At 50.7% G+C, this 23,208-nt stretch overlaps 1 protein-coding gene across 4 annotated transcripts; it reads right to left on the bottom strand.

Moving 5' to 3' along the window:
• Positions 1 to 8,956: 8,956 nt before the first annotated feature.
• On the bottom strand, positions 8,957 to 22,928 carry NR2F2 (nuclear receptor subfamily 2 group F member 2). Of its 4 annotated transcripts, XM_046008955.1 has the most exons (4): positions 22,914 to 22,928; positions 21,096 to 21,203; positions 12,779 to 13,306; positions 8,957 to 9,985 (listed from the first exon to the last, which is right to left on the bottom strand). In XM_046008955.1, exons 2-4 carry the CDS (start codon positions 21,136 to 21,138, stop codon positions 9,711 to 9,713), a joined length of 846 nt encoding a protein of 281 aa, XP_045864911.1. In that variant the 5' UTR covers positions 21,139 to 21,203; positions 22,914 to 22,928; the 3' UTR covers positions 8,957 to 9,710. The 4 variants fall into 4 exon arrangements, with proteins under 4 accessions (XP_045864911.1, XP_045864910.1, XP_045864909.1 ...); XM_046008954.1 differs by lacking the exon at positions 22,914 to 22,928 and having other exon boundaries at positions 21,096 to 21,902; XM_046008953.1 differs by lacking the exons at positions 21,096 to 21,203; positions 22,914 to 22,928 and adding an exon at positions 14,899 to 17,980.
• Positions 22,929 to 23,208: the final 280 nt, after the last annotated feature.

Genomic DNA, 23,208 nt, shown 5'->3' with positions numbered 1-23,208 from the left:
AGACAGCTAGCGCAGTGGTAATGGTGGCATTTTCAAGAAGGAAGCAGTTTCTGTTCAATGGCAGAGATTATACTCCTTAAGCTGCTTATTTAAAGAGACAGAGGAGAGAGAGAGAGAGAGAGAGAGAGAGAGAGAGAGAGAATCCTCCTACCCCCATCCTGTTGTGGTTATAAAGAATATAATTTTGCTTTGTCTAGAAACCACTGTATTATTGTGGTTATTAAACGCAGTTTCCCTTCTTAGTGTGGGGAGGGTGGATGAGAGAGAGGGTGAATGGAAAATTCATTTTTCAAATCATACAAATTTAAAATGAATGTATTTTTAAAAACGAAAACCTGGATGGAAGAGCAGGAGATGAGAGAGTGCAGTAGGAGGGAGAAAAAGAAGGAAAACAGAGAAAACGGCCTGATTCTTTAAAGACTAATCCATGCAGAATGATCAGGAAAAACAACTTGGGGAGGAAGAAAAAGCACTGTCATTTCCTACTCAGTGGTGCTCCATGACCTCAGGGAAAATGGAGCAGCTTATACCGAGGTTGTAGTTTTACACTTTGATTTTAGCAACAAGTATCAAAAGATCTAAACTAATTGATTGTCGAGTTCCTTGGCCCTTCTCCAAAGAGCAATATAGATTTAATTGTATGTTGTTTAAAACTCCATTTCTCGAACAGTGTGAAACATGTAATAAAAGTCATAAACCGTATCGGAGAATTTTTTTCCCCCCACAAAGCATAAATACCCACTGACACTTGGAAATCTTAGCTAATACCCCTAATGGGTTAAAAAAAAAAAAAAAAGCCATCTGAGGGAGGTAGCCACATAATAAAATCTAAACTGTTAATCCATTTTAACTCATTCAAAAAAAGAACCTGCGGTTGCGAGAGGCACGTTTTGCCGGGGGTGGGGGAGGGTCGGGGTGAGGAGACCCCACATCAGCCATCTGACTTGCTCAAACGCGGTGCATCTAAACCACACTGCCCTAAAGGGAAAGCAAGTTCTGGCCTTCCGAAAGACACCAGAAATCTCTCCAGCCTGGGAAACAGAGCTGAAAGTTGCAGCCAGACTCCCTAGACCGAGCTCTCCTCTCTGTCTCCCCGAGACTGGGAAGCCACTCGGCGGCCGTCGCTCTCCACCAGCCTCCGCCCGGCTTCTCCCGAGGGAGAGGGCGAGCTGGACGCGGGCAGGAGCTCCCCAAAGCTGTGCCACGAAATCGCCCCCTGCCCTTCCCCAGCAGCATCCCCCCCAACATTGTCCTCCGCTGTCCCCGACCCCCCAGCGGCTGTTCCATCGAAACCAGCCCCCGCGCCCGCCCCCCCTCCCGCCCCTTCCCGAGCCCGGGGCATCTCGGAGAAGAGCATGGTCCCAGCCACGCTGCGCTTCGGTCGGAGGAGAGCAGCCACCGCCGCCAAGTTCGAGGCCGCCAGCAAGCTGGCGACTGCGCCGGTTGCGGGCCGTGCCCTGGCGTGGCCACGCGGGCCGGCTGCAGGCGGAGATCTGTAAAAATCCACGTGAGCCGCCCCCTCCTCCTGCTGCCGGCGGCCCCTGACACGGCAGCATTGAAGCCCGCCCGGAGGTCCCCGAGGTCCCCGAGTGTGACAGTACTCAGCATAGCGGGTAGATGGCACAATTTTCTAACATTTAGAGAGAGGAACCCACGCTGGGAGCAATAAGTCCATTTAAAAGCCCTTTATTTAAAAGGAACAAAGATAACTGACAAGCGAAATACAGAGACATCTCAATGAAATTTCCAAAGAAGAAAGAGAAATCAGAGGCCAAAGCAAATGTGAACGGGGCTTGATGGAACAGGCTAGCACTTTCCTCCTCCTCGAGAAGAAAGATAAAAGACAAAAAAGAAAGAGGTGCTGGTCACTGGGGACTGTGTGCCTTAACAAGCACAGTCCAAACCAAATTCCAAAAATCCACTGCTACAAAAACCTGAAAATGGCCAGGTGGGCGCTGCTGGGGCAGGTGGAAGAGAAGCCAGATCTGCTTAGGGAAGAGACATGGCAGTCTTGCCCCCTGCCTTGGAGCTTACACGGTAACCTTGGATTACAGCCGCTTCTGCTTCGGGTTGACGGGGTTCAGGGAGCGCAGGGAAGGTGGGTACACCAGGCACCCCGCTCTGGGCACACTGGGGCCTCTTTGAGGACCTGGGGCCTGAGGTCTCTGTGTTGGAGCTGCCGCCCCTAGAACAGTGCCCAGGGCTGGGCTGCGTGACCAGCGAGGATCCCGTGACCTAAGATTTGGTCAAAGTCAGGGTACTCAAGAGCTCACTTGCAGACTGAAACTGCTACCCCTTCAAAACCAAGAGGGTCAGGAGAGCTCCCACGGATGTCTCCCGGCAAATCCAAGACAGCCCAGACTCCATCCCGTGATCTAACACGGTCACCACCAGCTTCCCATCTCCAAACCTCCATGCCAGGTCCCCCACGCAAGCCAGGGGACCTGCAGGCCGAGAGGAGGCAGAGGAGGGGGCGAGAGGCCAAGAGAGGGGCGATGGCCCTCTGGTCCTCTCTGCTCTGCGCTGGCCCGGCAGAAAGGGTGAGGCGGCTAGCGCCTGCAGGGGGTCAAATGATTGTATTTGGGTGGGTGCTCGTCGACATATTTGCTGAGTAAACCTCCCTCGCTGTGCTGAAGGCGAATCCCTGTTGATAAATCCATCATTACCGTTCGGATTCAGGGAGGCAGCCGCGCCACTAAATTCATCTTACATTTGTAGCGCTTTAATAGACATTTATTAAATGCTTTTAGAGAGAGGCATGGGGCGCGTGATTACATCCTAGTTATAGACAGAACATAAAGACCCACGTTAACACCCATTTGCAGGAAGGAAGGAAGAGGTGGGGAGGGGGGTAGTGAGGCAGAGGGATAAAGCGAGGAGAGGCGAGGAGGGATGGGGCGGGCTGGGGCACGGAGCCTGGGCATTATTAGCAAAGGCTGCCTGGCAGGGAGCAAGGCGAGAGCCGCAGGAAGTCTCAGGCTGCAGAGCAGAGAGAAGTCCCCACTCACTTGGCAGTTCCCTGGGCTTCCCCTTCCCTGGCGCCCCCCTCCTCCACCCACTTGGCAGTGTGGGGGGCTCCTTTTCTCTCTACCAGGGCACGAGGGAGGTTTGCGCTGCCTCCATCGACCCCCTTCTGTCCCCACCCCCCACCTCTCCTTTACTTGATTCCAGGCCTCTCCAACTGAGACTGCTTGGAACAGCCAAACCGGGGGAGAGGAGCCTTCACATTTCAGGACCCCAAGAGTTCCTTTAAAGCATCCTCTCACTCCCCCAAAACAGTAAGCCAGAGAGCTGAGCCAGGCTTCCTTCAGCACGAAACAGTCCCCGCAGCCATCAGCCCGAGAGCCCCAGTGCTCCAAGGGCACCTTGGCCTAACTTAGTCATGCCCATGGATCCCTCCTCCTTTCTGTGCCAGGGGGGTTCCAGGCCACCTTTGCACCTCCAGGATCTCGTGCCTGGGGACCTGTCCCGGACTTGCCCAGCATGTGTCCCTGGACCTCAACCTCCGGAGCTGGGCCTGCAGGAATGCCTGGACCTCCCAGGGGCCTAAAGCCTTCCTGAGCGCCCCCAAGGCGTCTAAAGGCCCAGTAGCCAAGCTCTGTCCGTTCTGCGAGCGCCCTCGCTCCCCTGGGACGCAGCCACCGACCTGGGCCAAGAAGGCAGCGGTCAGGACTCCCGGCCCTCCCTGGCTCTTGGTAAGAACACTTCCGCTATCTCAAAGTTGCCATAAGAAAATAAATACAAGTGACACTGTGCTGGGCCAAAGCTCATTAGTTCGTTGTCCAGGGCTAATAAAGGAACAGAAGCGCAAATTATAGAGTTCAGCTCCAACACACGCTCTGTCACCCGAGATCAGTGTACCGCGAGCCTGATTCCAATTGCTCCAAACTTGCTGCGCAGTTTGCCCCCCCCAACCCCCTCCTCGCGAGCAGGAGGTTGGTGGAAAAATATAGTTCCAAAGGGGGTAATGATCAAGCTTTTCCTCTCGGAAGCCTGCGCCACCTCATTTCCCATCAGTAATCCCAATAAAATTAACGTCGTGGCTGCAATTGAGAAGAGGAGGGCCCGCAACACTCCTGAAATAACACACTTTCCCCCAGCAAAAGGTAAAAAGCAAAACGGCCCTTTGTTCAGCTAATTAACGAAGGCCCAACTCCGAAAGCAGATGTGTTTGCTTAGCTAATCACAAGCATGTTTCTTTCAAGGAACGTCATTTCGAGGGGGCCGCTCAGGGGGATGGGAAAGGGGGACACAGCACCCCCCCAAGCCCTCTCTGCCTCAGGGGTCTCTCACCCCAGACTAAGATCCAGAGGCTGAAACCAGGCAGCCCATCTCTCACACCTTTCTCCCCCTTGGCCCTACCCCAGAGGCCCAACAGTCACCTCAGTGCTCCACAGAATGCCAGGCCTGCAAAACGCGAGGGGGAAAAAAATAATAAAAGTTTTAATGACACAGATGCCATATTAAATGAGGCAGTTTTACAATTCACTTTGAATAGGACGCTAACTTATTACAAGTGTGTTATCAGAAGGACGATAAGATTTATAACTCCAAGAGTGAGCTTTTCGCCTTAATGACAATGGATGTTAAAGGGGAGGAAATCTGTTCTCTATTAGAGATGAGAGTCCCTTCCCTGCTTTCGGGCACTTACAGATGGGTCCAGGAGAGCAGATCCCAAGCCCCTTTGTGTCTCCTTATGAAAAATTCTCTTTCCCCTTTGGCTATGAAAACGGGTCTCTTTGCTCCGTGAGCACCTCGCTCAGTTTTGGACCTTGAGGGAGGGCAAAAGAGAGAGAGAGACAGCGCGCAGACAGGAGACTGGGATGGGGATGGAGGTGAGGGGGTGGGGGAGGTTCTCAGCCCTGGGGTTCTTGCAGCAAAACCATTTCCCCGTCTTTCTTTGCCATACAAAAGATGGCTTTCCCCTAAACCAACACAGTAAGCAAACTTTAAAAAACTGGGGTCCTATTACAAACCAACGCCCAGCACTAACTGCTTTAAAATTACTGCATAATTAGATTTAGTTGAATTTCACCATTAATTAGGCAGCCGCACTGCAGGGAGCCTTTGAAATCTGAGAAAATGGGAAAAATCATCTGAAGCACGTTTTTTAAAACCCAACTTCAATAAATCTTGACGAGGCCCAGAATTCAGAGAGTACCTCGCTCCCCTCCCAGGCGGCTGAGGGTAGGGGTCTCCAGGCCCGCGCAGGGCCTAGAATTGGATGTCAGGGGCGATTCCCCCCATCCTCTGAGAGCTCGGCCCGGGCCCATGCACTGTCTCTCTCCAGAGGATCTCCGAAGACCCTCTCTGAGAGGTCAAGTCTGTCCCAGCCCGCCTCACCCGCTCAAACCTATTAAAGAAAGGGGATCCTCTGCTGCGGGCGCGCTCCTGCCAGGGGCGCCGTCCACGCAGGCTTACACAGTTCTAGGGCCCGCGACCACCCGCCCGGAACCCGCCCTCCGCCGCGGCGCGCCCCCACGGTCAGCCCTGGGCCCGGAAAGCCACCTCTGCGGTAACTTTGACAGGCAAGCAGCAAGTTCTGCCCACGCCCGGCGGGGTCCGCGGCCCAGCCTCCGCCCCCCAGCTGGACCCGGCCCGCACAAACCCCGGCGCAGCCCCTGCATTAATGAGCGCGAGCACTGACCAGGTCTGTAAATACTGGCTTCTCCCCCTCCCCCGATACCATTCAAACATTTCAGATGCTTTGAGGATACACACTTTTGCTTTTCCTAATTTGGCTCCTGTTGGGAAGGGAGACATGAAATAAACTCTCCTAATTACAAGGGGAGGAGGTGGCAAGAGAGGGAAGGGGATACTGCGTTACCAATATTTCCCCTACGACTTGGGCTTTAATTACAGAACAATCGAGGACCGCACTCACTCGCCAGCAAGAGTTTAAAAGAGGGTTTTCTGCCTGCAGATGGAATGGCCTTTAGCCCCCCGCCCCTTTTTTTTCTTTTTGGTAACCAATGTGTTTTCTATTACCCGGCCCTGCCGTGCCTGGCAGCCCGGCGCTCGCGGTGCAATGGGAGACGCCATGTTGGCTCAGCTCATAGGACCAAGTCAAAAGCGAGCTTCGAGGCAGAGTTTCACACGCTCGAGCTCCCCCTGACCGCCCCCCGCCCCGGCCCCCCCGCCTGTCGCCGCTTCGTGCACATCCAGGGAGTGCAGCTCCGCGCACCCGGCACCCCGGACTTTCCCGGGGCGCTGGCGGAATTCCGCCGCACGTAAGTGGGAGGCGGGGGCGGGGGGGGGGCAGGCACTTTTCCGCTGCTGCTGCCAACTCCAGGCCCCCGTCCCTGCAAGCCGGCCGGATGCAAACGCAGCGGTCTCCGCGGAACCAGCCCCGGACGTCGCCTGCTAACTTTGAGCCCCAGCCCCTCGCGGCCCGGAGAGGACTAATGCTGAAAGGCCGAGGCAGGGCGACCGCGAGCCGAGCGAACGGGCTACAGTCCCAACCTCCCCGCTCCCGCCCCCCCCACCCCCCGCCACACACCCCCCCAGCTCAGTCTTCCCCCAGGTTTGTTTGAAAGTGGCGAGAAGCAGCGATCGCCTCTCTCTCTCTCTCCTCGGACTATTGTTGCATTTCGCGTCTAACTGGGTTCTCTCACACCCCCGAGCGCCAAGAGGAGGGAGGGGGAGCGGGTTGGGAAAAGAAATAAAGCGAGCTCAGATCAGATGGAGAAAAAAAAAAAAAAAGGAAAAAAAAAAAAAAAAAACACAAACCAGCAAGGAAAAAGAGACACTTAAAGGGAAAGAGTCGCCATGTTTAGCAGCTTTTTTAAAGATCTCGTCAATTTCACACAGAACGCACTCGCTGGGTCCCAGCCCTCGTCTTTTGTCCAGTTCAGTTGCAGCAAAGATCTTTTGTTCTAACTCAGCGTGAAAAGAAAAACTTTCTTTAAATGCAATAAACTTAAACCAAACTCAAGACTCTAAACAGATCCTCCTCCAGCCACTCTAAACATATACAAGGGGTTTTGTTTTAACCGTTTGAAAAATTTTGGGTCCTGTTTTTCTGCCTTGCAGACCCCAAGCTCATTGCTGAAACTCAGAGAGAGTGAGAGAGAGATTTCCAATGACTAGAACACATGCTTAAACCATAATAAAACAGGGACTGTCTTTTGCTTTGAAAATCATAAATTATAATTTAATGCCAATAATAATTTACAACAAATGGCTGTTTACAATAAACTAACACAAAACAAACAAGGAAAGGGGCCTGTGTTTTACTTATTAGAGAAACTTCACACACTCACATGGATAGCACTTGCAAGAGGAGAAAATAAACAACAACCGACAAACCTCGAGCTAAAGGTCAGCGATATTCTGCCCTAAGAACATACTTGTATTTATGTATGTATATATCTACAGAAAGAAGCTGGGGGTCAGATGGAGGACTCTGCTCAAATGCACAAATCAGATTTTTCTGGTCTGCATGTATTGACTGGAACTGAGTATCAAAGTTTAATACACTTTACAAAATGATCCCTTTTCTTCCATCTCCCCTACCCACCCGCTCTTAAAATTAAACCACAACATAGGGAAGTATGGTGGGGAGGGGATGCTGGAAAGCCTCAATAAGAACAAAATTGGAAGCTCCCACACACTGAGCTTCCTTCAAACCAGGAAAAGAGGAAGGGGGGGGGCTCCAAAACAAAATAGTTACTACTTCCAAATCAGCATACTCTGTAAAGTTTCCTTCCTTCTTTCTTTCTCTTCTTTTTCTTAATTTGGCTTCTAAGGACAAAGGATCCCAAGAGCAGTACAGATTGTATCTACACAATCCGAAATGTCAAAATGTCGATGTGTTTTTATGTACATAACTCCAGTGGAAAAGACTCCCTTGACCTGTGGTCATGCTCTCACAGAATGAACGTAAAGGGGGGAGGGGAAAGGCAGGCCAACGGCAAGTTATCATATATACACTAAAAAACAGACCCTTCAGCACCCTAAGCTACATCACTGAATTTGAAATCCTCTCAACAACCAAGCTAGATGAGAACCACAGAGTATTTTTAAAAATCAAACCTACTTAAGGAAAAACTCACTGCAAACAACTCCCTCTATTTACAATGCTGTGATTAGCTTGCTAGAACTGTCTTCCGCTTAACTGTCAGAAATGTACAAAACAGTATTTTTTTCTGATCATAAAATAGATACTGATCTCAAGATTTCTAATACTTTCCACAATACCTTCCCTAAGCAGGCACTTAAGTGTGACAAATATAAGGGCCTTTTTTTTCCTGGAAAATCCATTTTTAATTAAAAGGAGGATTAAGTGAATGGGGGTGGTTTACTATATCAGTATGGCACTTCCTAAACCATAGATAAACCATTAACTTCAGCTTCTCCCCCCCACACACACCCAAATTAAACAGGCAAATACACTAGTCCACCTTTGAACAAACTGACTGAGGGCAGTAAACAAATGGACCCCCCGGGCCCGGCTCAGGGAGAGCTCACAGGGGCTCTTCTGGATGAGAAAGACAGTGAGTGGGGACAGCCAAACAGATTTCAGATATCAAATAATATTTTAATTTCTGAATACTTTCAATTTTCCTTGGAATATAACACACAAAGACTCGACCAAACAGTTCAGTTATTATAACTTTTACAGTATACAGAAATGTTGCACTTAAAAAAAAAAACCTTCAGTTTTTTTTAAAACACAAACTGTAAACTCTAAGATACTGAATCAATCACGTTACCTATAAGTGCCAACAGTGTTATTTTGTCATGCTGATTTCAATGGTATTTTTTAAAAAGGGAAAATATCAACAATTATAATACAAAGGGTTTGCAAATATACAAACAGATATAGGATTTTCGTAACAATTCAAGAACTAAGCGGGACCCAATTCAAATTACAAAAGTTCACTTTTTATTCAAAACCTCAGCATGTGTCTTGGACACATTCCTTGGCTGCCAATAAATTCCACAGTTCATTCTCTTTCTTAAAATATTTTTAAAAAGCTAGGTTTGTCATGGTGTCTTTTTGGGGGGGGCAGGGTGGGGAAGTTAAGTGTATGTGGTTCCTCCAGTTCTCAAATTAAGAGTGCTCAACTTCGCCTAAAATTTTTGGTCACCACTTCTAAGTGCGTTTCCATCATCTCTGAGTTGCCTTTTAAAGTTTTATGTCTTCCTATGATATTTTCATGGACTCAGTTTTAATTCTTGCAGAACATATATTTTAAGGATACACAGTTTTTAAGAAGCCAAGATTATATCAAAACTTATTATAGAACCACAGAATAAACTGGTTTGGAACCAGAAAAGTACAAAAAAGAACAGCTAGAGGTACATAGACACAGGACAATTAATAATTTGGAAAAAAAAAAAAAGACTTACTTTCTCCATTCTGCTAATTTTCTCCCAATCTCCTTAAATGCACTTTTAGCAATATTTTTCAAAAATTTACCAAAAAAAGAAAAAGACTAATTTCCTTTTTATACAAAAATGATAAGTAGCAAGTTGCTCTGACCGACACAGGAGTTTGTTTTTTTTTAATGCATTCTGTAAAAGTTCATTTGACAGTCTTTTTTTTTGAAATTCACAGTCCATTAAATTCTTCCCCTCTCTTCTTTTAGCAAACTTGTAACATCCTTTTATATCCTTTCTTAACAGAAGGAATTTAAGCAAACAAACCAGTCTTTTGCCTTTTCTTTATCTCTGTTTCACTGCCCCTTCTTATTTTGATTTATTATTTATTGAATTGCCATATACGGCCAGTTAAAACTGCTGCCGGACAGTAACATATCCCGGATGAGGGTTTCGATGGGGGTTTTACCTACCAAACGGACGAAAAACAATTGCTCTATGACTGAGGAGGAGACCGTGCGGAGGGAAGGGAGGCGAAGCAAAAGCTTTCCAAATCGCGTTGGTTGATTGGGGTACTGGCTCCTAACGTATTCTTCCAAAGCACACTGGGACTTTTCCTGCAAGCTTTCCACATGGGCTACATCAGAGAGACCACAGGCATCTGGAAGAAAGTTAAAAAAAAAAAAAAGAAGAAGAAGAAGAAGAAGAATGGGAAGGAGAAGGAGAAGAAGAATTCAGTCATCAGATTAAGAGGTCTGAAAAGGGTCACATGAGGTGTGTGTACAGGGCTGTCAAACTGCCCCGACCGGAGTTGGAGCAAATGCCTCTGTGCTAAAAACCTGGGCGAAGGGGAGCAGGGTGGTGGTGGTGGGGAGAACAGGAGATGATCCTGGGGTATTTGCTTTAAAGTCAAACACAAGCTCAGTGCACTGCAGGCTTTCACTGTCTCAGTCAGTCCTCAGGCTGGGTCCCTAGGAGGCCCCAAGCAAAGTGCATTGGGTGAAATCTGGCTCAAGTCATTAAACAGACAGACAAACAGATGAAACCAAAACTGCCAGGGCTCCTCCCCCTCCTCGTCTGTAAATAATAGTTTGGCTTATAATTATATAGTTGGGGGGGAGGGCAACAACCTGGCCCAGCCTCTAGTAATGGCGTCCACGACCCAGCCTCAGATTCTCCCCAAAGAGGGCGACTCATTTTTCTCCAGTCTTTGAAACTGATTTAAGTGGCCCTTTAAAACTGATCTTGTCAGTATAGCCCTATTGAAGGGCAGCCATGCAAACTGTGATCTCTCTGTTCATTTGAGCTGTTTCTTTTCCCCCTTTTCTTCTCTCTCCCTTTTTCTCTTACCCCCCTTTATTTATTTATTTATTTACTTATAAAACCCAGGTCCCTCCAAGAAGAAACCCCTCCCCTGTTATCTTCAGGAAAACACTTTTCTCTTTCAGATATGTGAAAAATACAATAAGTGCCTTTGAAATGAGAGGCTTCTCAGTGAAGGCGGTGCAGGTTGTGACCTGACCTTTTTGGGCTCCCTAGACAAGACTGGGGCGTACACATGCGTATTGTGAATCCTTAAAACAGACATCTGAAAACGGCCGCCACTACCTCCCCCCAAGAACCAGAACACATATGCAGTTTCCTCCTGTGTGCATCTAGGACTCCGCATGTAAAGAATGCATAGGTGTCTGTGGTCAGGAATTAAAAGATCTGTTTGCACAGGACTCCCTCTCTCTGCATTGGTACACTGTGTGTCTCCCTGTGAATCAGATAAGAGGAACATTTATCTCTTTGTGAGGCGATTTGCATTCTCCACACAGGCCTCTACATTTTGCAAATAGTAATAAATTAAACTGTTAACGACAGTATCAGGCATTTCTTTCCTTGAAAGACCAAGGGTAAGGTTGAGAGCTAACAATGATATTGAGAAATTAACAACACCCCCATCATCTGGGCTCCTGGGGCTGGACGTAGTAGGGTTGTGGGATGGGGGTGAAGGTGGTTGTAGAGTATGGGAATATCCTGCCTGCACATTTGCATCCGGCAAATGTTCTAGTTATGACAGTTCCCCTGAGAAAAATACTCCAGATCCAAGCCTCTCTCCACACAGCTTTTCCTTGCCCAGACACTGCCCTTTCATTGGTTACCTAAGGACTTTCAAAGGCAGAATTTGAGGTGGCTGTTGGGGGGGGGGGTGATGTGTGAGAAACAGCAAGGTATAACAGACAGTGGGTTAAGGGCTCAGAACCTAACATCAATTGAGCTAATGACTTGGGCCCCTAGATTTCCTTCAAACAATAAGAAAGAGATTGTGGATCTTTTTGCTGCCACAGGAACTACTCAGCACTCCCAGTGTCCAGATTACAAGCTGTAAAAACTGCAGTTTCTAGGTTCCAAGCCCTACCAACACCCAAATGTTTGTCATTCTGAACTGGGAACCCCTCTCCCCTCTCAGGCATGACAAAGGGATCAGCTGACAACTTAGACCCAGAAGGCGGAGGGGGTGATTTCCACCCACCTGGGGTAGGCTGAACTCAGCCTGGAGGCAGCCAAAAGGCTCAGGTGTGGCCTAAAGTGGAAAGCCAGACACCTTCAAAAATCATTTGGCCTCAAGAGTTAATTAATATTAGATCTATTACTCACACAGGTTAAACTACATACAAACTAATTAGATTTCATAATGCAGTCAATGATGGTTTTATATCTCTGGCAACATTCATATCCAGCCCCAGTTGGCATACACTTTGGGTTGTTTGAAAATTGCCTTAAGTGTTTGCCTGGGCAGAGGAAGCAGGAGGCCAGAGTCTTCCAGCCCTCGTAGACATTCTGGACACTTACGATGGCCCCTTTCTTCCTCTTGCCCCTTCCTGACAGCTCTTCCTCCTCTCCTGGCAGTCTGCATTGTTTTAATAAGATGATTTTGAAAATTGCTGCCCTCAGGTTGGATTTGCCTGAAGCTCCTACTCCTACTGAGTTAGCAGACAAACTTTTCCCCTGCAGGGGCAAACTTTCCCCTGCAGAGATGATGCCAGGACTGAGCTCCAGTGCTCAGAGGCATCTCCTAGAGGCTCAGCCAGGGTGACAGAAAACAAGCCATGGTGGGGCAGGGGAGACAGCACAGGCCCAGCTGGCCCAGAAGGCCCGGGGCTAAGGGAGGGAGCAGGAACATGCATCCCAGCCTGGCAGGCTCAGGAGGCTTTCCCATGGCCCATTTTGAGAGCCTCTGTCTGAAGTAATCTTCCTGAAGTCCAGCCTTCCTCTCTTGTTCCCTGGATAGGCCTGGTGAGGCCCAGCACCTACACAGAGGTCCCACTCCCAAGTTTGCTCTCAACAGTTTGGTCTTTCAAGGGGGTGTGTGGGGGGGGGCTGGGCTCAGGCTGGGGACTCCCAAGTTCCCTGGTCCCTAACTCTGAGCTAGAAGTCCTTGGACTGAGAGGGCAGGGCTCCTTCCTACCTGAGGTGAACAGGACTATGGCCTTGAGACAGCTGTACTCGGCGGAGTCGACGTGCAGTGCTTTGAGCTTCTCCACTTGCTCTTGGAAGATCCGTATGTGGTCCATAAAGGCGACCACTCGGTCGGCGGACATGGGTGAGGCGTGTAGGCCAGCGGCGGCCAGGAGCGGGGCGACGTGGAGGGGCATGGAGCACTGGGCTGCATTGAGCACGAATAGCTCGCTCCAGGTGAGGCGAAGCAGGGCCACCTGGTCGGTGATCTGCAGGTCAGGGAAGAAGGGGATGTTCCGGGCCCACTCGACGGCGCTGAAGAGCATCCGCGCGGCCAGTTCGCAAATGTTCTCGATGCCCATGATGTTGTTGGGCTGCATGCACTGACTGCCGAAGCGCGACGTGGGGTAGGGCTCGGCGCGCAGCAGCAGAGAAATATATCCGGACAGGTACGAGTGGCAGTTGAGAGGGTCCCCGTTGGTGAGCGCAAACTGCCCGTGGGTTGGCTGGGTGGGCGGCATCCGGCCCCTCTGCACCGCTGCGGGGAGGAAAGGAGACACCCCGCCGTTAATGACCAGCCTCATCCCCTAGCTCCCCCGGCGGAGTCCGCCCCGGCCCGACCCCCACCTGACCCAGACCTCCGCGCCGCGCCACAACCGGCAGGCCTGCCCCTCTCCCCGGCGCGCCAGGGCCACAGACCTGGAAGTCGCCGGGAGCCCGGCAGCGCTGCTCTCAAGCCACCACCCAAGCAGGCTCCGGCGGCCAGAGCGGCACACTTGCCTCCGAGGCCCGCTCTGGTCTGGGCCGCCGAGGACCCAGAATTGACCGCTTTGCCTCGGGGTCCCCAGCACTGGGGGCGGGAGGTAGCGTTCTGGGGGCATCTTTCTTCTTCACTGCTAAACAGCTGATATTTCTTATTGATTGGAGGAGAGGGAGCGGGAGGGGCGAGTCTGGGTTGGGGGGAGGGTGAGACGCTTTTGCAGAATGACACCAGGGTTCACCCCAGACGGCCTGCGGCCACCCCGGAACAACTCTTCCCCAAACCCCGCAGCCCCAGCCCGGCGGGGAAGCCCCGGTGAGAGACGAGCGGAAAGCCGAGGTCTGGCGGCAGCCTAATCAGTGTGCTCGAAGAAAGAGAGACGGAGGGAGAGGGCGGAGAGAGAGGCCGGCCGAGGCGAGAGGAAGCCGGGGAGAGGCGGGGAGCAGGCGGCCGGCGCCGGCGCAGCCCGGGCAGGGCCCGAGAGGGCCGGGGAGAGCTGGCGAGGCTGGGGCTCGGGCTGTTATCTGACGCCGGACCGGGAGAGTCGCTCTCGCAGAAACACAAAGAAAGCCCGGCGTTCGCTCGCCTTAGCCCGGAGCCCGCGCCCGGCGCCGAGCGCGCCATTGGCCGAGCACGGCTCACGGCGCTCGGCGAATTTTATATCACAAAGACCCAACTCGCGCAGAGCGAAAGCAGCCGCCGAGGGCCCCTCGCCCACCCTTCCCTGCTCCCTAGCGCGCTCTCCTCCTTTCAAAAGTGAAAGGAAAAAAAGAAAACAGAGGTATTTTTTTTTTTTTTTAAGCAGAATGTTAATCCACGGAGGGTCACATGAGCGCTGCCCGGGCAGCAGCGTTAATACGGCGAAGTGCATAAAATTGCCATTTGTAATTTGAACCTCCTGTACAAAAGTACAATCTCAGGTTGGTTTTTTGTTTTTTTTTTTTGAGAGGGTGGGGGCTGGGGAGAGGGGTGGGGAGGAGGGACATATGTTGAACATGCAGGAAAAACAAGGGGAGAGAGAGAGAGAGAGGAAAGGCAGAGAAGTAAACCAGGCTTTGAAACAACAGACAACACCCCATCCCTCGTAGAAAGGCGAACTCGAATGAACTCGGAATCAATGCAAAGAAAATGAAACAGCCCGAAGAGAAAGTAGAGGAGGAAATCGGTCGGCCAAAGCATGCGGATTTGGGGGTCTGGGTTCCAGTGCAGAACTTGTTTCTAGTATAAAAAACCCCTTTCAACTGCAATACGAAGAGAAGAGCTTGGGGCTTCTGCGTCCTTACCCAGAGCAGGCTAGCCAAACGCACCCAGGGCCCCGGGACCCCAGGCGAGGGGGGGTGGGGTGGTGGGGAGAAATGAGAGGCCGATACCTTCCCGTCTCATGCCCACTTTGAGGCACTTTTTGAGGCGGCAGTACTGGCACTGGTTGCGGTGGTGCTGGTCGATGGGACAGTTCCGGTTGGCGCGGCACGTGTAGCTCAGGTTCCTCCGCACGCTGCGCTTGAAGAAGCTCTTGCAGCCCTCGCACGTGAACTGGCCGTAGTGCTTGCCGCTTGACTTGTCCCCGCACACCACGCACTCGATGTGTTGCTGTTGCTGCTGCTTGTCGCCGCCCGGGCCGCCGGGGCCGCCCTGGCCACCGGCCGCCGTCTGGGCCGGCGTGCTGGCCGGGCCCCCTTGGCCCGGCGTCTGTGGCGTGTGCGGGGCGCCGGGCGGTGGGCCGGGCACAGGCGGCGCCTGCGAGGCCTGGCTGCCCTGCGAGCCGGGCACCTCGTCCTGGGGGTCGCGCCACGTGCTGACTACCATTGCCATATCTATGGGGGCCGCGTCCGGACTTCCTGCTCCCCTGGCTGCGGGCGGCGGCGGCTCCCGGGTCTCGGGCTCCGGCGCGCCGCCTTTTGTGTGTGCGAGGGTGCGAGAGGGCGCGGGAGGGCGCCCCGGGTGGCTCGGGGGCTGGTTGGTTGCGGTTGATTAGTTTTTCCTTTTTTGTTTCTGCTTTTGCAAAGTTTTGTCGATGGCTTGTCTGGCCCGGTGTGTTTGTTTTGTTTGTTTCCCTCGGCTCAGCTTTGTTGGTTTCAGGGGGCTTTCCGCCCGGAGGGGTGGGGAAGGGGCCAGGGGAGAGAGAGTGGGAGCAGAACGTGGAGAGAGAGGGAGGGGAGGGAGAGCTGCAAGTCGATTGTCTGGCTTCAAGACAGAAGTAGGAGGCAAAAAAAAAAAAAAAAAAAAAAAAAATCTCTCCAAAGATCTCGCTCGCTCTCACTCTCTCCCTCCCTCTCTCGTTCACTCTCTCGCTCTCAGAGCTGGTGTGCCGAGGAGTTGGAGTAGGAGGAGGAAGAGGAGGAGGAAGAGGAGGAGGAGAGGCGACTGTCCGGGGGCCAAGTCCAGGGCAGCCCACAGTCAGCCATTCAGGAAAGCCATCGAAATCAGGAGGACTGGGAGAGCTGAGGCGCCGGTCGCGGGCGCGCCCAGAAAGCCGGGCAGGCCGGGGCGGAGGCCGGCGGCCCGCGGAGTGGCCGGAGCGCTGCCCGGGTCCGGGGGAATCAGCATGAAAGTGGTCCGCGTCCGGCGCTGCGCGGCGTCGTCCTGGCGCTGGGCCGCCGCCGCCGCCTGCCACGGGCGCCCGGCGCGCGCCTCGCTCGCTCTGGCCGCCGCCGCCCGCTTTCGCCGGATGGAGGCCGCTCGCTGCTCCCTGCGGGCCGCTCGGGCCGCCGCCGCCGCCGGAGCCGCCGCCGCCGCCGCCGAAGCCGCCGGGTCGGGCCCGGAGCCGCCGCGTCTAGCGCCGCCGCCGCCGCTGAAGCCGCTGCTGCCGCTGCTGCCGCCGCCGGAGCCGCTGCTGCTGCTGCCGCCGCCGCCTCACACACATAGGGAAAGAGTCAACTCGCCGGCGGCGGGGGAGAAATGATAAAAGAGAGAGAGGAGGGCAGATCACCACCTAGAAGCACATCCTTCGTGCGCAGAGGGGGGAGAAAAAGACGGAGAGAAAGAATGAAAGAAGGGAAAAAAGGCAGCACGGCACCCGGAGAAAGGAGGCAACTCGGGGAGAGGAGGAGGAGGAGAAGAAAACACACACGCGCGCACGCACACACACACCGCGGAGAGAAAAGAACAGAGAATCAAAGTGATCAAATATGCTAAAAAGGGGGGCGCGGGAGGGAATGCGATTTATAGGCGCCGGGGCTGGCAGAAGTGGCTTCTCCGCGATCAGCTCACTGAGCTCTCTATATAGTGAACTTTGACACGACTGCTGCAACTTAGCGCACGTTGCCATGGTGACGGCGCGCCTTATAAGGCAGCAGCCGGGGTTGGCCTGGCCGGGCGCGCGCGCACCGCCCCCTCGTCGTCATTGGCCGGAGCGCGGCGGCCCCGCCATGGCGGCCGCGAGCTCAGCCCGGTCCTAGCGCGAGCGGCGTAGCAGCAGCAGCGCGGGGAGCGCGGGGGGCCAAGGGGGGCGGGGAGGGGGCGGCCGCGCCGCCACCACCGCCAGGCGGGGGATGGGCCCGGGCCGGCCCCGGGCACGCGGCCCCCGAGCTCTCTGCACCCCGCACCGGAGGTTTCCGCCCCAGCGGGGAGAGGAGCGCGGCGCGCACACACAACGCCTCTTAAAGGCTCCGCGAGAGGCTTTGGATGGAATCGAGGACTTCGCCTCCCGCGACTTGGCGATGCCACGAAATCCGTCGCTCGCGCACCACCCGGGACTCCCGGCGCATCTTTGTGCCCACAATGCCAGAGAAAGAGAAAAGTTCCCCGGTTTCTTTGCAGAGGGGTAGCGGGTAGGGCGATAGGAAGGTGCCGGGAACCGAGCTTGGAGACAGTTACCAAACGAAAGATTTGGTCAAATCCGGGTGAGGGTAGACCCTTCTCGTAATCGACTCTGATCACTTGCTTGGTTTCCTGGCTTATTTCTTTTTTCCCTTTTCGAGGAAAAAAAAGCCGTTTAGGGTCTATCTTTTCCTTGTAGGGTTAACATTTCACAGGTATGTGGCCTGACATTTTAATTGCTCAAATAAAGCATCTCGGATGCTGAGAAGCACAAGTAGACTTCATCTCATTGTCATGACGCAATTAAAATCAATTTTCCTCAACTTTATCCTCTCTCATTAGTTATAGCTAACTCACAGCCCAGCGTCCTGCCACACACCCAGTCGTGGAGAGAGGTGAATAGAGCGTTCTGCGCCCTGATGGACAAGCGGAAGCAGCTTCCCAGGCTCCCCTGTGCCTACCCTCTGTACACACATGTAAGCGCACATGTATCAGATGCACATTTGTCAATGTACACAGACAAAGACTTCAGCGACTGTGCTTCTAGGTCATGGAACAGTTGAGTACGAACTTCATTGTTCCTCAAGTTCCTTTTAAGCATCCATATAGTCATTAAAACACAACCAGAGATTCTGCTCCAAATTGGGAATAATACCAAGCACAACTCACAAAAACCACACACACGCCATGGTCTATCTCAAGAGATTCACTGCAGTAAGAACAACTTCATAGCCTGAGCCATTCCACTCAGTGTGCTAAAGTCATCAACATGGATGTGTCTCTGGATTCCAGAGCGTTTGGTTTTAAACATCAAACATCTAGAATTGCCCCCACAGAATACACTATATCTCAACGCAGTAGCTTTTTGGTTTGATTATGAAAAGTTAGTGAATTGTGATTGTTCAACATTTATGGAACAAAATTTCGACACCATCATACACATTTTTGTACCGAGAAAAACCGTAATCTGGGAAGCCAACCAGGTTTATGAACAATTAAAATATTTGACATAAAACACACTGAGCTTCAGGAAACATGAACACATATAAAGCCTAAATTACTGACCACAGGAAAGCATCCTTGATAGTTCAAAAAATTGACGAGATGAAAGATTAAAAAAAAAACATAAACCAGACATATAATTGACCTGTGCTGGTGTGCATTTTGCACTCAATACCCTTTACACACCGGCAGAATACAACATAGGTACTAAGTGAAAATGTAGGCAGACAGGGGCTAGTTTTTAGGGAAGGAGAACCCCCCCCCCCCTTACAGTTCATTCCTGAAACCTTCTTAGTCCTCACCCCTTCTCGGCTGAAATCACGTATTTCACTAAAGCTGCAGGTGCTGGGATTATTTGAAAGTTGTAGGAAAAAAAAAAAAAACATAGTGGACACTGAACTATCATAAACCTGGTGTGTAATGAGATTGCCACAGAGAGAAACAGGCTGAGAATTTCAGGTTGATTAGAGACACAATATAACTTTCTCTTAAAGAGGACAGAAGGATGGAAAAGAAATCATTACAGAGAAGGTGTTTTTTTCCCCTTCCCTTTCAACCCCTATGATTCAAGGGATTGCCTAATGCTACAAATGTCAGTAGATTAGGGGCAAACTCAGCAGAGATGTGGCGGGGCTGTGTTGAAATAGGAATTCTAATGGGCATACCCATCTCAGTTTAATAGAAGATGGGAATAATTGATTGTAGGGAAATCTTAATCTCTCCTTTCGAGTGCAGACACTTCCATAGCAAGATCACCTTTTACAGAAGTGAAGTGGGAAGTTTTTGAGGAGAAAGAGCTTCCACGGTACACTTAGAGATTTTTGGTATTTGAAGTGCGCTCTAATGGCCTCAGATTTAAAATGAAGAATTTCCTCATCTCTTACAGAACTGAAGCCTGCTACACACATGACCACAGGGCTGACATGAAATCAGAGGTATTTCACTCTGCATTTTAGGATTCATTCAGTTCTGGGGATGCTATTAAAATTCCAAATAAATAAATAAATGACCCTATCAATTATAGTTAATTTTACTGCATACAAGAAGAGAAAGACTGCAGACTGAGGGGAAAAAAAGGGGGGGGGAACATATTTTAAAATGTCTTCTTCAGAGATGCTCATTTCCCTTGAATAAACAGCTCTAAGACTAACAGATAAATATCAATATGTCGTGTTCAAAAAAAAAAAAAATCCAGCCCAGTCTTTTATTGTAGATGTAAATTTATTTTAATGAGAGGAATGGCAAGCTTTAATTTGGCCAGAGAAAGTTGGAAAAACATTTGTTTTACTCTGGTGAAAAAAGAAAAAAAAAAAAAGTAAACCCACCCAGGAATATGATTTTCTTGCAGAAAGTGGCCTGACGGCTGTAATTCTCCACAAATTAAATCACAATATGAATACAGACCCCAGCAAATGGCGAGTTTAGCTCTGAACTCAGTAGAAACCAGTTCTGTCCACCAGGATTCATTGAATTCCTCTTTTCCCTCAATCTAGTCCCTGTGTGTTTTTCTCTTCCACCACACTGGAGCTCCATGAATAGGGAAAGGGGCTTCCATTGTGTCCCTCTGAACTTCCAAGTCAATGCAATTTTTAACCACTGGCTTGTGGTACTTTGAAAATCACCAGGGGCTGTCAGAGTTGGGTCCTCTGAAAAATTTACAGTGCTAAATCAGAGCGTATGCTGGGAGGGAAAAAATTGCTTAAGATTGGAGCAAGTACAGTATCTGTCTGCCCCCTAGTGTAAGAGTCCTCGCTGCCTAAAATTCAACTTTAAAAGAAAAGGAGCTCTTAAAGGGAAACGACTTTGAGCTCACGTAGGCATAGCAGAATGAAAGTTCTGTACATTTTAATCTAAATAATTCTTCCGGATTTAAAATTAATTGGCTCTGGCTTGGTTGGACCGGACTCGGATCTCGCCACCTCTGTGCTTCCCGAGTCACTGGCGGAGAGGTGATGATTTTTTTTTCCCCCCTGAACTGGGTTTATGTGCGTCCCCCCTCACCCCCTCCTCTCTTTTTCTTTCTCTGTCTCTGTCGTCTCTCTCGCTGGCTTTTTAAAAATGAGGAACCGTTCCTTGAACGTTCTGGACAGAGCACAGAATTGCTTCTTAAGTCAGCCCGACGCGGTTGCAATAGACAGCAAAAAGGTAAACGTTTGCCTGAAATCCGCACGCCAGCTCCACCACCCCGCCCGATGGTGAGTACCCTTCTCGTCGCGATTCTCCTCCTAGCTTTTACCGAGCGCTCTCCTCCCCGAGCCGCGGCCGAGGGCGCCAGGCAGAGCTTTCCTCCCTCCCTGCCTGGCTGGCTGTCAGTTGCACAAGGTTGCAAAATAAAGCGCAGAGGCAAATCGAACAGTAAATTCTGATACTTAGTGCGAGCCTCGCAGCTCCTTTGCTAGAAAAACCGAGTCGTCTGTTGCTTGGAAAAACACGCTTATAGGGCTGGCTTTTAGTTTGCTCTATCGAAGGAAATGAGTTTGAGGAGACAGGACGAGGAGACGGGGAGGCACCGCAGTCTTTACGCTTCTGTTTAATCATATTTTGGCAGCTTTGCAATTGTATTTTTCCCCCTCTTCCCCCCTCCACCACCTCTCCTATCACACACATGTAATAAAATATGGCAATGCATTGAATTGACGGTCCCCCCCCTCCCCAAACCCCTGAAACCACAGTCCTAGGCATTTCATACACGTTAGCAAACCGATATTTTGAAAAGCCCCAAGTCATCCCCAGCCCCACACAGCACAAGGAAAAAAAAGTGAGAAAGGAGAGAGAGAGAGAAAAAAAATACTGTAAGTAAACATACCAAAACCATATTTGCCTTGTTCAAGGTCCCAAACCGCTTGCATCTTCCTTCTAAACTGGAATAACTCTCCTTTAGTTTGGCGGGTGAAATAAATGCTTTGTTGGCCCCCTGAAAAGATGTGTCTTTGATAATTAAAGAGAATCTCCTCCTCGGTGTTTATCTAAGCGATTGTGCAAACTGATAAAAAGTAGGCACTAGCCTGCAGGGAAAAAGAGGAAAGGTGAAGGGAGAGATCTTCCACCTTAAGGAAGTGCTTCCCCATGTATTAGGCGTTCTCAGCCTTGGAAAACCCTGCACACTAACTTTAGAGAGACGAGGTTTCAGGGAGCTTTGTACATAGCTGCTGAGGAATGCAAGCCTCGCCTTTAAGAAAAAAAACCCCAAACCGTAGGTAGGAGATGTCTGGAGTGATCCTTGTCTCTCATCTCATTCCTTAGAAGGAAGAGTGCGTTGTTACACCTTGTTTGGGGCTGGAAAGACGAGACTTTAAAAACACCCGTCCAATTGAAAAAAATCTCCCAACTTAATGAGTTTAGTCGGAGGCTGGAGCAAAACGGCTCAGCCGCAGCAGAAAACCGCCAACAACTATAGGCGATATTGCAAAGCAAGACGACCCGAGGCACAGCCAAATTCCACTGTTTGGGGTCGAGAGGGATGGAGGCTAATCCTAAAGCAAGTTGGGAAAAAAACAGAGGTGGGAGAGGAGGGGGAAAAAGCAGCAGCCTAGCAGCCTGGCAGACAGGCTCCCCTCACCCTGGATCAGAGATAGAACTTGAAACAGGAGGGCAACATTTTTCCTAGGAATCCGTTGGAATCCTCATTTTTCTACTTTTAACTCAGGTCCCCCCAAGTGATTTTTCCCTCTCCCCTGCAGATCCGTGCCCCCCTTTTCCAGTCTCCATTCTAGAACTTTCCTGAGGAGGAAACCTATTTCTTTTGGGGGGAGGGGTTCCCAATTTCAAGTCTTCAAATAATGAATGCTTAATTAACCCCCTCCTTTCACCCACCCTCCCAAGTGAAAAAAGGAAGCAGGAATACAGTAACTAGAGAAAATTGAGAATAAACTATCTTGCCTCTTGCAGTTTTAATACAGTTTTAACTAATGGATTTTTTTTTTGTTTTGTTTTAAGAGAAGAATAATGGGGAAACACGGATCTTTTATTTTAGGAAACTGTTATGGTAAGATGTATGTCAGACTTGACAAATGGAACTAACGCTCTTCGGCTGCTTCTTGTCCTTGTCTTAAACAGGAATTAAGTTAAACACAGTGCTGAATGTTAATTACATGTTTACTGGCTAATGAAAATTACAAATGGTTTTGCCACCTCAAACAATGATGAAAACTCTGAAGACACTGTAATTATATACTTTGAGGGAAATAACTCAGAATATTGATCATAAGAAGTGTAAATCTTTTTTTAACTATTCATTAATACCATAAATATGGGCTACAGAAGTTTTTCCTTGTGGTTTGTCTCATCAGTTATATCGAGTGGATGGATGGTGAGGCTTCTCTGGGGAGGTGGTGAACTCATTCTCTTATAGAAAGAGGCCACTTGTGTAACTCGGGGGGGGGTGCCCCCTCCCTTCCGCCCCCGCCCCCTTTAATCCCGGCAGGAGGTCGAGGGATAGTTCAACAGTGGGGCTGGGCTCAGGGCAGGTGAAGGTGATCACCGCCCAGCCTCTCCCCTCCCCTGTCCTCCTCTCTCCTCCTCTCCCTCCTCCCTTCCCCGCCAGGTCTGATCGATGACCGTCTTCCCCAGCCTGGGTGCCTGTCGGATAACCTGGCATTCGGTTTCCTTATGGAGAACAACTCACCCACCGCAACCCAGCGATGCTCCCCTGACAACTTAAGTTCCTTCCTTCAGAGGTGGCTAGGGCAGTTCATGGCGAGAAAAGAAGAAGAAGGGAAAAAAAAAAAAAGTTGAGGTGGAGGGGGTTACTGGGTAAAGGTGGCTCAGGCCGCGGAACCAGAACCGGTTTCCCTGGGTGGGGAATAGAGAAGTGTTTTTTTGTTTTGTTTTAACTTTGGCCTGAGTTGTAACTCTGCACTCTGTAGCGTGGCAGTCACTTCGATCTTGGGGGTCAAAGGTGAGGGCTGCACTAACCCTAA

The sequence above is a fragment of the Meles meles genome, chromosome 6 (assembly GCF_922984935.1).
Source record: "Meles meles chromosome 6, mMelMel3.1 paternal haplotype, whole genome shotgun sequence".
Classification (NCBI taxonomy): domain Eukaryota; kingdom Metazoa; phylum Chordata; class Mammalia; order Carnivora; family Mustelidae; genus Meles; species Meles meles.
Note: the sequence above shows the minus strand (reverse complement) of the source record. Positions and strands in the feature narration are given on the sequence as shown.

Excerpts from the sequence above, each read along its gene's own strand:
- NR2F2 (XM_046008953.1), bottom strand. The coding sequence starts at position 15,340 with ATGGCAATGGTAGTCAGCACGTGGCGCGACCCCCAGGACGAGGTGCCC. Across the intron at positions 13,307-14,898 it reads AGTGGGCATGAGACGGGAAG|CGGTGCAGAGGGGCCGGATG; the intron begins GTATCGGCCTCT and ends TCCTCCCCGCAG. Across the intron at positions 9,986-12,778 it reads CATAGTCCTGTTCACCTCAG|ATGCCTGTGGTCTCTCTGAT; the intron begins GTAGGAAGGAGC and ends ACTTTCTTCCAG.